At 65.7% G+C, this 11,382-nt stretch overlaps 3 protein-coding genes across 3 annotated transcripts in view; 1 reads left to right on the top strand and 2 right to left on the bottom strand.

Moving 5' to 3' along the window:
• The window catches only part of PFL1_01557 (uncharacterized protein), a gene marked incomplete at both ends in the record, with an annotated part of 5,121 nt that extends 3,745 nt beyond the window's left edge, over window positions 1-1,376 (bottom strand). Inside the window, 3 exons of the mRNA XM_007879067.1 lie at window positions 16-958; window positions 1,068-1,164; window positions 1,299-1,376. Coding sequence (XP_007877258.1) covers window positions 16-958; window positions 1,068-1,164; window positions 1,299-1,376 — 1,118 coding nt within the window. The remainder of the gene's footprint in view (window positions 1-15; window positions 959-1,067; window positions 1,165-1,298) is intronic.
• A 1,676-nt stretch (window positions 1,377-3,052) lies between these two features.
• On the bottom strand, window positions 3,053-6,051 carry PFL1_01558 (uncharacterized protein; the record flags this gene model as incomplete). Its single annotated transcript, XM_007879068.1, has 2 exons — window positions 3,053-4,648; window positions 5,008-6,051. The coding sequence occupies 2 exons, from the start codon at window positions 6,049-6,051 to the stop codon at window positions 3,053-3,055; spliced, it is 2,640 nt and encodes an 879-aa protein (XP_007877259.1).
• A 718-nt stretch (window positions 6,052-6,769) lies between these two features.
• Window positions 6,770-11,382, top strand: part of PFL1_01559 (uncharacterized protein) — a gene marked incomplete at both ends in the record, with an annotated part of 5,555 nt that continues 942 nt past the window's right edge. The window contains 2 exons of the mRNA XM_007879069.1: window positions 6,770-7,460; window positions 7,560-11,341. Coding sequence (XP_007877260.1) covers window positions 6,770-7,460; window positions 7,560-11,341 — 4,473 coding nt within the window. The remainder of the gene's footprint in view (window positions 7,461-7,559; window positions 11,342-11,382) is intronic.

The raw sequence follows: 11,382 nt of genomic DNA on the forward strand, positions 1-11,382 counted from the left end.
GGCGGCGTCGCGAACGTGGCGGTGCTCTGGCCCGCCGGCGGCGAGGCCGGCTCGGCGATGTCGGCCTTCTTGTCCTTGGGGTCGCCCTGGGCCGACACCTCGTCCCACACCGATCCGGGCCCGGCCGACTGGCCCGTCATGCGCATCTGCCGCGTCTTTTCGGCGAGCCTCCTGCTCGCCTCCTCCTCCTGGCGCTTGATCTCCTCTGGGCTGTCGTTTTCGGCCTCTCGCGCGGCGTAGGCGGCGAGGCGGTCGATGAGGGCGATGACGATCTGCTTGATGTTGACCTTGGGGTGGAGCGCCGCGCAGGCCGAGAGGAAGGGGCCGAGCGTGCGCAGGTGGAAGTCGTCGGGGAAGACCTGGATGACAACCTCCATCAGGTACTCCTGGGCGATCACATCCTTGCAGTTGACAACCTGCTCGAGGATGCTGGGCAGGATGGTGCGCTGGTACATGTCGAGGTCGACGCCCTCGAGCTGGCTGAGGCGGACGAGGTTGGTGCCGACGAGGATGCGGAGCTCCTTGCGCTCCATCTCGCGCTTCTCGCGGTCCCTCGAGTGGCCCTGGTGCTGCAGGCGGACCCAGAGCTTGTTCATCTCGATGAAGTTGGTGAGGACGAAGCCGATGCTGTCCTGGAGGTTGCCGCGCGGGCCCATGTCCTGGCCGATGGGCAGGTGGTCGCGGGTGGCCCCGCTGAGGAAGTGGCGGAGGAAGAGGCCGCGGGTGGGGTGCTGGACGCCGCGGCTCATTTCCATGACGTCCTTCATGATCTCCTTGATGGGCGCGTCGGGTATCGACATGTAGACGCTGCCGACGGTGATCATGAGGTAGAGGCGGGGCACAATGTTGCCGCTGTACTGGACCAGCTCGTAGAGGTCGGCCAAGTGGTGCTTGCCCGTAGTGTGGGCATCGTAGAGGTAGATGGACAGGTGACGGAGGGCATCGAACACCGCCATGTCTGTCGGTGCGGGGAGTTTCGTTGCAGCGGGACCCGATTCAGCAAGGGCCGTGCGATGGACAGGCCGAGCGGGCGGCGAGCATGGAGGTTCGGTCAACGGGCAACTTACAGAGCTCGTAGTAGTTCTTTGGCGAGAGCGACGAGGTGCGAAGCTCTGCGAGCATGGTCGATGCGCTCTTGAGGGCATCCATGACCTGGTCAGCATCCTTTGGCGAGAGAGCCAGCAGCAACGGCAGAGGAGTGTAGACCGACAGAGGATGAGGCTGGATGAGCAAAGAGGGGCGACGACGGCGGCGGCCGGGTTGCGAGCGTCCGACGTCGGGGCGAGGGCAAGACTTACCAGGCACCTCTTCATCTGGACAAGCTGCACCTTGACCACATTGAGGGCCTCGCTGAGCACCTTTGCCGAGTCGTCCATGGTGTCGGTGTGGCGGTCGGGCAGGTGGCTGGTGGCAGTTGCGCTTTCGAGTTCGCTCTCGAGGGTGATTGCGGCAGAGGGTTGGACCGCTGAGCCTGTCGCCCTGTTTGAGGCGCTTTGCGAGGTGCGTCGGAGGCTGGCAGACGATCGCTTGGCGGCGGATCGTGACGAAGCTGCGGCTGCTGCGGCTTCCGCTTCTGCTTTGGCTTCGGCCCGGCGCTGCTGTGCGAGGACGTCCGGGTGGATAAAGAGGTCGCTGGCCGGGTTGCGGGTGAGCTGAGGCCGGCGTCCCTTGTAGCTTCCTACCTGGCGAGAGTGGCGCCTGGAAGCGGTGGCCGAGGTCGAAGTCGAGGTCGAAGGCGGGGCTGCAGGATCTGCGGGCTGAAGAGCAGCAGATGCGGATGCGGTGGGCTCCTTGCGGTAAAACCACGACGGGTGACGCGGCTCAGCCCGATAGACGGAGGTGGGACGGCGAGATGCCGACTCGACAGAGGAGCGGGCGGAAGCACCCGAGGAAGTCGAAGCGCGGGGCGAGCCGATGGCGGCGGACGATCCGATAGCGGTTGTGGGAGCGGTGCGAGTAGAGGGGAAAGCTGGAGAAGCCCAGGCCACGGCCGCGGCAGAGGCAGAGCCAGAGGCAGAGAGCGAGGCGGGCGAGGCGGGCGAGGCGAGGGAAGAGGAGCTCGACGCCGTCGGATCGAGGCCGAGTATGGTGAAGTCTGCAGGCAGCGTCCTCTAGCGAAGAGGCGCACACCAGGCGGGGCAAGAACAGGTGGCGGCCAAGAGGAGTGGGAAAAGGCAGAGGCAGAGGCAGGCCGAGGGAGATGCAACCTGGCTCCAAACTTGATTGCGCGCTGCGAAGGCCGTGCCGGTGCACCGAGGCGATGGGTGCTCGCGATCCAGTCCTTCCGACGACGGCGGTGTCGTGATGCGATGGTGGCGGCAAAGGAAGCTCGTTGCGCTGCTTGAAGAGAAGAGGGACGAGGCAGGCAGGTGGAAGCAGCGACAAGGAAAGAGGCGGAGACGACGGGTGGACAGTCGAGTCGATCGAGGCAGCTTCCAAAGGTCCCAACGTGGCTGGCTGGGCGTGGGTGGCAGGCCCACCAGCCGACCGAGCGGGCGTCGCTTGTCCGCCGGCCGCTGCTCACTACCCTGCCTGCCTAGCCTCGCTCTGCCCGTCCTGGCCTGCCTGTCCTTTGGCTGACCCCGGCCCAAGCGCCTGGCCCTGGCCCTGGCCCTGGTCCTGCCTGCGCTCCTCCCCTGACCGCACGCGTCGGCGCGGTCGAGCCACCCAGCCGATGCCCGAGTCCCGCCTGCCCGCCTGCCTCTGGATCCCGACGGTGGACGCAGCCGTTGCCTTTCCCTCTTCGCTCCATTTCTCTTCCGGCCTCGCCTCCTCCGCCTTGCCATTCCACACGGATCTCAAGGACGCAACGAGAGGGCATGCACACTCCACCTCAGTCTTCGCTCCTGGCCTGCTTCTGCAGCGATCATGGGTGACATGCAAATGGAACGGTTTTGCGGGTATGGTGTTACAGGCGAAAGGTAGAAATACAGATGCAGCGCGTCGTGGGATGCGATGGAATGGATGGTGGTGGTGGTGGTGGTGTTGGTGGTGGTGTTGGTGGTACAGGAGTCCGATCCGATCGAGACCCGCACGATATCAACGGGCGAGCCTAGTCGTCCCGGTCGTCGTCGTCGCCGTCGTCGGCCATGGCATTCTTGCGCCTCTCTGCCGCCACGGCCTGGACAATGTCTTCGTGGCCCAGCTTGATCTTGCCCTTCTTGCCCGCCACCTCCCTCTTGCGCCCGTCGTCGTCGGTACCGACAAAGCCCAGCCGCGTCTTGAGCCGCGCCCGCTCCAGCTCGCCCTCGCCCGTCAGGTTGCCGCCGTCGCTGCTGTCCGACCACTGCAGCACCAGGTGGCGGCCAAGCAGGTGCGTGTGCTTGAGGTTGCGGAACGCACTCTCGGCCTCGCGACGCGACACGTACTCGACAAAGGCAAAGCCCCGCGTCTTGGAGTCGAACTTCTTGGGCAGCCGCACCGACTTGAGCTGCCCCTGGCTTCCAAACAGCTCGCGGATGTCGCGCTTGGTGGCCTCGAATGGCAGGTTCTTGACGATGATCTTGGTCGTCGCCGACTTCTTGGTGATGCCGGCGGCAGCCAGGTCGTCGGCGTCCTGGCCGCGCTTGGCGAAGCTGACGTTGAGCGTGTGGCCGTCGAGGACGTGGCCGTCCATGGCCTTCTGCGCATTCTTGGCGGCGTCGACGCTCTTGAATCCGACGAAGCCGTAGCCCATCGAGAGGCGCCCCTGGCCGCCCGGCTGCTTGGGGTCCGGCTTGGTCTGGATCCGCGCAAACGCAAAGTCCGACAGCCCGCCAAACACCTGGCCCAGGCGCTCGTCGTTGGTCGAGAAGCTGAGGTTCTTGACAAACAGCGTGGCGCCCGGCTCGGCCTCGGCCTCGGAACCGGTGCCGGCGCCGAGCACGACGGCGGCCGAGCGGGGCTTGGGAGCCTCCTGGCCCACCAGCGGCGCCTGCTTGATCTTGGCAGCACCGCCCTCGCCCGCCTGCCCATCGGCCTCGGGCTTGAAGACGCCGGCGGGCGCCTTTTCGAGGTAGAGGATCGAGTTGCGGAAGCGCTTGTAGGCGATGCTGAGGAAGGCGGTGCGCGCCTCGCCGACGACGGGCATGTCGACGACGGCAATGGTGCCGGTGGGCGGGATCAGCACCTTGCCGACCTGCCCGTGCCTGGCAAACAGCTCTTCTATCTCCTGGGCCGTGGTGCCGTAGGGGATGTTCTTGACCAGCATCGTCGTCTCGCTCCTCTCCTTGCGGTCAAAGGCGTCGACGTCGATGCCCTCGTTGGCCAGGAACTCCTTGGTCTCCTGGATGATGCGCGTCTCGGCCAGCGCGAGCCGGACGGCGGCATTATCGGCGGGGGAGTCCTGCGGGTTGAGGATGTCCGACTTGGACACGCCCAGGCGGTCGGCGATCGACGAGGCGACGGCGTCGCTGTTCATATACAGCATGCCCCAGTTGAAGTCCTTGCCGGCCTCGGCCTTGCGCTTCTCGTGCTTGGTCTGCTTGACCGTCTTGGGCGCGTCGGGCTTGGGATGCTTGTCGACGGCCGGGATCAGGTGCAGCAGGCGTCCCTGGAAGGTGGCGCCGTCCTTGGCGCGGTAGGCCGACAAAGCATGGGCCGGGTCGCCGAAGGTGACGAACGCCAGGCCCTTGGACGCCTTCGTGTCCTTGTCGAGCGGGATGTGGACCTGCGGCGAGGCGAACGCATCGAGGAGCCGGGGGAGAGGACGGAGAGGGTTGGTCAGCGTGCCGTGGCTTCGGCTTGTCCCTGCCACCGCTTCGCCCTACGCCCGTCGACCGCCGAGGCCAGCGCCGCCGTACCCTGGTGGCGATCCTCCCGCTACGTTCAGCTTATTACTATCTAGATTCCAAGTATGTCCTCAGCACCGTCCCGGAGGACTCTGCTGTCCCTATACAGGTGTGTCATCCTGTAGGGTGTTGATCGCCAGACCAGGGCTTCGGCGACGGCGGCGGCGGTCGTTGGAGCTAGGGCGACGGGAGCTGCGCACGCAGCGCGCTGCATCGTCGACGACGAAGAATGACTCACCTGGCTGACGTTGCCAAACGATTCGAAGAACTCGCGGATGTCGTCGGACGACGCCGAGTAGGGCAGGTTGCGGATAAAGAGGCGGCCGCTCTCCATGATCTCGTCGACGATCTTCTGCTCGCGCTGGGCAGTCTCCTCGGCGGCCTTGCGCTGCTGCTCCTGCTTGCGCACCACCTCCTCGTCCTCGCTCTCACTCTCGCTTGCCTCTTGCTCGCCGACGTCGTCCTCGTCGTCGGACTGCTCGAAGGCCTTCTCGACCTTGTCTTTCGGGTCTGCCTCGTCCTCGAGGCCGACGCCGACGCGGTGCCTCATCCTGCGCCGCATGTACTCCAGGTCGTCGAGCTCCTCGTCGTTGACCGCTCCGTCCTTTTCGGCCTCTTCGACGTCGGCGGAAGCGTCGCCGGGCGCACCCGAATCGCCTGCCGACTCATTGCCGTCCTTCTCCTTCGTCTTCTTCCTCTTGTCCTTCTTCTGCGCGTCCGCGGCGGGATCGGCAGGCTGGCTGCCGAGGATGTCGCTGGTGGTCTGCTGAGGGCCGAGCTCCTCGTTCTGCCACGTCTTCCGCTTCGACTTGGGCGCCATGACGGCCATGAACTCTTCGAACGAGACCGCCTTGGACTTGTGCTTGGCCTTCTTGTCCTGCGCGCCTTCGGTCGCCTTGCTGCCTTCGAGCTTGGCCTTCTTGCCGTCCTTGGCGGCAGCAGCCGCAGGGGACGCCTCGACGACGGCAGCGCCCGCTTCGTCGGCGGCCTTGCGCTTGAGCGCTTTTCGCTTCTCGTCCTGCTGCTTGAGCTCCTCGTCGCCAATCTTTTTGGCAAGCTCGACGGTGATGCGGCTGGTGTCGATAAAGGTGCGGTTGAAGTAGTCCATGGCGTCCTGCGCCTCCTGCTCGGATCGGTAGCCGACGAAGCCAAACCGCCTCGAGGTGCCGTCGGGCCGCTTCATGAGCTTGACGTCGGTGACGGCGCCGCGCTGCGCAAAGTGGTCGCGCAGCCTCACATCGGAGAGGTAGGTCGGCAGACCCTTGACAATGATGCGCGACATCTTGCCAGAGGTGCCGGGTGGACAGACAGATGTGGTCGTTCGCGGGTGTCGAGACGGCAGTGAGCCGCTCTAGCCGTAGAAGAGGGGGATTCGGAGCAGTGGGTCGGCGGTGATGAGCAGCGAGGGAAGGGGAGAGGGGGTCGTGGTAGCCCAGAGCCAAGCCAGACGAGCCTTTTATCGCGGCCTGATGCCCGTCGCCCCTTGAAATTTCCCGCCCGCCTCGTAAAACTTTTTTTGTTCTGCGGCCGCCCGGCCTTCGCTCGCTCGCTCGCTCGCTCCACCCGCACCTGGTCGTTCTTGCCGCACGAGAGAAGCTTCCCAGGGTACAAGCGTGCATCGGCGCGTGACGCGCGTGCCTCGCTTGAAAGCCTGCCTGCCGGCTTGCTTGTTGTTCATGGCTGCCGCCGCCGCTGCTGTTGGTCTGGCGGGTGGAGGAGGCGGCGGCGGCAGCGGCGGCGGGGTCAAGAAGCAACGTTCTCTGTGACCAGCCGCTTGCTTGCTTGCTTTTCGATGGCTGTTGCATCCTTTCACACCTCTTAGACTCTCTTCCATCGATCCACCTACGACGTCCGGCAACCCAGCTTCGCTCACCCATGACACTGCCCTCGTTTTGAAGGGAGGAGAGGGCCATTGCCATCGCGCACACTGCCCCACCAACGCTACCACTACTACTGCCCTGATCTGGGCATTCCCTCCCTCAGCCACCACCACCGGCGGCATGCTCGGCTTCCTCCGATCGACATCGAGCTCATCGCTCAACGGCTCGGCCTCCGCCGCCGCCGCCGCATCAGCCGACCCGGACAGCAGCGCCTCGCTCGACCTCTCACTTGGTGCTAGCAGCAGCGGCGATGTCGACGACCGCAGTGACAACGACGACGACAACGACGACGACGACGACGGTGACGCCGACGGTGACGCCGACGACCAAGGCGACCTCTCGCTGCCCTCCGAGGACGGCGACCTCTCCGCGTTTGCATCGCATGCTACAGTGAGCAAGAGCAGCAGCCACGGGTCGCTGCCCCGCTCCCCTCCGTCTGCATCCAACAGCCTCACACCGGGGGGCGTGCTGGGTGCGGTGCGAGACCAGCACCCCAACCTCTCAGTGTTCCGACCCAGCTTCACCGACAGACTAGCCTCACCACGTACCGACAGTCCCAGCCAGGCTGCGGGGCCGGCGAGCGCTAGCAGGCTCCCTGCGTCTTTGTCGTCGTCGGCCTCTTCCGCAACCTCTCCCGCCACGTCTTCACGCGGCAGCCTTCCGGACTCGGATTTGCCGTCGGTCAAGGCGCTACAGAGCAAGCAGGTCTTCATGCTCAAGCCAAAGAAGCGCAGGCCGGCTAGTCCGCCCGAAGCCTCGACCGAGGTCAGCAGCGGCACCACCACCGCTTCGTCTGGCTTCCTGATCCAAGGTGGGTCGAAGCTCCACGCCAAGGGCGATGCCGCGGCTGGCCCGACATACGCTACAGAGCTCACACAGGCGCCAGCCCCTTTGCCCCTCTGTCGAGCAGGCCTGAATCCCAGCCCAGCCATCACAGAGGACTCGTCAGCCGGTAGGCGAGTCAGCTCGCCGAGCTCCAGCTGGCCGACAACAACCACGCCAGCTGTGGACAGGATCCGCGCCGAGGCAAGGCCGGCCACGCCCCTCGGTTCGGGTGGGTCGCCGAGCCTTGCACGCACGCCGGATGCTTCTGTCCGCGGCATCCTCCGACTGCCCAGGACGCCGGGGACTGGCAGCAGTGTGCGCTTTGGCAAGCGGCTCTACGACGACGGCGACGAGAGCGCAATGAGCGTCTCGGCCGAGGCGAGCCCCGAACAGCATCGCTCGCCCGGAACCTCAAACGCCACAGAGACCGACCAACAGAGGGCCGCCCGCATCGAAGACGAGGCCGACGTCGAATGGTCGCTCTCGGTCGGCTCGCCGCAGAGGCGCGACACGCCTGGCGGGCACGGCAACGGCGCGTCGCTCACGAGCTCGCCACACGCCCAGCTCAGCCTCAGCTCGCTCAACGACAGTCCGGACCACGACCAGATCCGCGCCCTCCGCGACCTCAGCACCAGCACCGAGGGCGACGACAGCAGCGCAAGCTTCAACGACAGCAGCGACAGCGGCTCGCAAATCAACAAGTCTCGACTGCCCTCGAGCAGCCCCACGGTCCGCATCCCAGCACCAAGAGCGATGCCACCATCTCCGCTCGGCCGTGATGCATCCCCGTTCATGGAGGGGCCCGGCCGCGGAATGCCCTCTGATGCGCTCGACGGCAACGACAGGCACGAGTCGTCCGAGTCTCGTCTGACGGGCCTCTCTGCCGCCTTCGACGACCAGACAAACGAGGCATCCAACCTCTTTGATCTCTCGATGGATAGCATGCGCAGGATGGACGACACCCGCTCCCTCGCCAACATCGATGCAGTCCGCACAGCCGGCCGAGCGCTCCGATCTCCGCGCCTCGGCGACGTCAGTCCGCCGCTGCGGGAACCCAAGTCCTCGCTCGATTCGATGCCCTCGTCGATCAGCTACGACTCGTCCGAAGCCAGCTTCAGCGAGAGCTTCCTCCGCGAGGCGGGAGCAGAGATGCTTGCCGGACTCGATTTCGACTACGTCGAGAGCGCATCGACCTCGTCGAGGGAGGCCGGAGCCGAGGCTGGAGAAGAGGCGCATGCGGGTGAGGACCAGATGGCTGCGGCAGCGCCCGAGGAGGGCTCGCATGACATCCATCCGGCCGATGAAGACATGCCTCTCGAGACGCCACGTCCTACGCGGTTTGCCCAGCAGCTCAAAGAGGCGCAGGACGATTCGCTGCCGACATTGCTCCCTCTCGAGGAGGCCACGAATGCCGAAGCCGAGGCAGAAGCAGTTGATTCCGAGACGGAACCCGCTGTGGTCACCATCGCGACGCTCGAGCAAGACGAAGCCGACGACGAGAATCTTTCACGCGAGCAGCAATTGGTCGACAGCCCCGCAGCACAGCGGGACACGGCGCCGCACGACGCCGAATCTCCAATGTCGAGCTCGCCGCACAAGCACTCCGACTTCTCCCTCCCAAACACGACGCCGAGTCAGCCGAGCATCGAGGCAGCTCCGATCTCGCCCGCGAAGGACGGCGGCGCGCCTCGAATGCCCTCCCCAGAGACACCCGCGTCGGCGGCACGCGTCGAGGCGCTGTCCCGGCTGACACCCGGCAACCTGAGCATCGCCACGACGGCGGCAGAATGGGCCACGCCTCAGTGGACCGGGCCCACGTCGGTTCGACACAGCGCAAACGGTTCCGAGGACAGCGTCGACCGATCCCTCTCGTCATCCGCCATTGCCTCCTCGCCCACGCGCGAGAAGTTGGCACGCAAGATAGGCGAATTAGGCAGTCGAAGCCCATCTGCTGGACAGATGGTCCTCCGACCTGGAAGACTCACGAACGACGGGACGTGCTCGACCCACGACCAGCGTGAGAGCGCCGCCGATTCGGCCACGTCTGATCTCGAGGAGATTGTCGCCGTCATCCAACAGCTCGATCAGGCGCACACTGAGCACGGCAGCTACCTCGTCAGCCGGGTGCAGCAGGCCGAGTCCAAGTTCTCGCTGCTCTCGCAGGCCCTCAAGCAGGAGACCCGGGACAAGGAGCGCATCGCGCGAGAGAATGACGTGGCGAGGAGCAAGATCCAGCTGCTTCAGGAGACGGTGGACACGATCCTGAGGGAGCACGAGGTCACCAAGCAGCAGAACCAGGCCAAGGACGACGAGGTCGAGAAGCTGGTGCTCAAACTCAACTCGCAGCTGGAGAGGAGGCAGCGCGACAAGGACTGGCAGGTCCGGTGCGAGGAGCTGCAGCGTCAGCTCGACGAGGAGACGCGCGCGCGCGCAGTCGAAAGGCAGGACTGGGAGGTCAGGCTCAGCTGCGCTCATCGGAGTCAAGGCACACCCGCCGATGCCAACGCAGCTTCCGGCCCGACAACGGGAACGATGGACCACGAGGAACGACAGCGCCTAATCCAGGAGGTGCGGGAGCAGACGCGGGACAGCTGCCGTCGCGATTTCGAGATCCGCAGCGAGATCGCCCAACGGCAGTCGCAGCAGGATTTTGAACGTCTCCAGGCGGCGCTCGAGGCGGCTAAGCTACAGACATCCGCGTCGGACCTCGAAGCCGAGCGACAACAATGGCAACTGCAGCATCACGAGGAAGCTGCCGCGCAGGCCCAGGCGACAGAGGGGATGCGGCTAGAGCTGGAGGCCCTGCGGGAAGACCTGCATCGCGAGTCCGACAGACACGCCGAGCGAGTCTCGCACCTCGAGGATCAGCTCCACGAGGCGCGCCAAGAGGTTCAGGAGCTCGAGCAGCAAGTCTCGACCAGCAAAGATGGCCAGACGAAGGCCGACGATCGCGCTGTCGCTCTCGAGTCCGAGCTTCAGATACGCGCGACGGAACTGCACGAGTGCCAGCAAGAACTCCTGCAGGCCAACAGGAACTATGCCCTCGTCCAGGCCGAGCTCGACGGGGCGCAGGATGCATTGCGACAGCGCGACGGAGAGCTGCAGTCCCTCCACGCTGAGCTGGACGAGTCTCGAGCCGCGCTCGACCAATCCCTGGACAGGAAGCAGTCCGAGGTCGAAGCGGAACTCGAGCACCTGCGCGCGGATGCTCGCGCCTCTGCGCGGGCCGCAGAGGAGCTCCGGACGGAGAATGCGCAGATCGAGGCGATGCTGGAGCAGGCCAACGAGCAGCGGAAAGACGACCTCGAGGCGATCGCCAAGCTCCGCCTGAGCCTCGACGAGGCTGGGCGGGAAAAGGAGGACGTCCTCGTCAGCCTCACGGAGCTGGAAGAGCACCACGCGCAGGAGCAGGCCAAGCTGCGCGAAGCACAGTCCCACGCGCAGCGGCTGTCCGAGGACAAGGCAAAGCTACTGGTGCAGCTGCGCGAGGCCGAGGCGATCCAGGACGACAGGCTGCGCCAGCTCTCGTCGCAGCTCGAGATGGTCTCGGTCGAGCTGGAGGCGTCGCAAGCGCAGCTGGAGGCCAACACCCGGACCTCTGCCGACCACGCCGCGCTGCAGGAGGAGCTAGTCCGGCTCCAGGCTCGCGTTTCGGCGCTAGAGCACGAGGTGGCGGACCGCGGCCTGACAATCGTCAAGCTGACCAAGGCCAAGGAAACGCTCGAGGACGAGAACACCAACTACGGAATCGCGCTCAGCGCCAAGCAGCTCGAGCTGAGCATGCTCAAGCGCAACGCGCGCATAGCGCTGGGCGAGGCCGCCAGCACGCCGAGGGCCGACGCTGCGACCAAGCAGAGCGGCGCCGTCGTCAGCGCCTTGCGCACCACGACCNCGGCCGACGCAGCCAG

Source organism: Pseudozyma flocculosa (assembly GCF_000417875.1).
Source record: "Pseudozyma flocculosa PF-1 unplaced genomic scaffold scaffold00004, whole genome shotgun sequence".
NCBI lineage: Eukaryota > Fungi > Basidiomycota > Ustilaginomycetes > Ustilaginales > Ustilaginaceae > Pseudozyma > Pseudozyma flocculosa.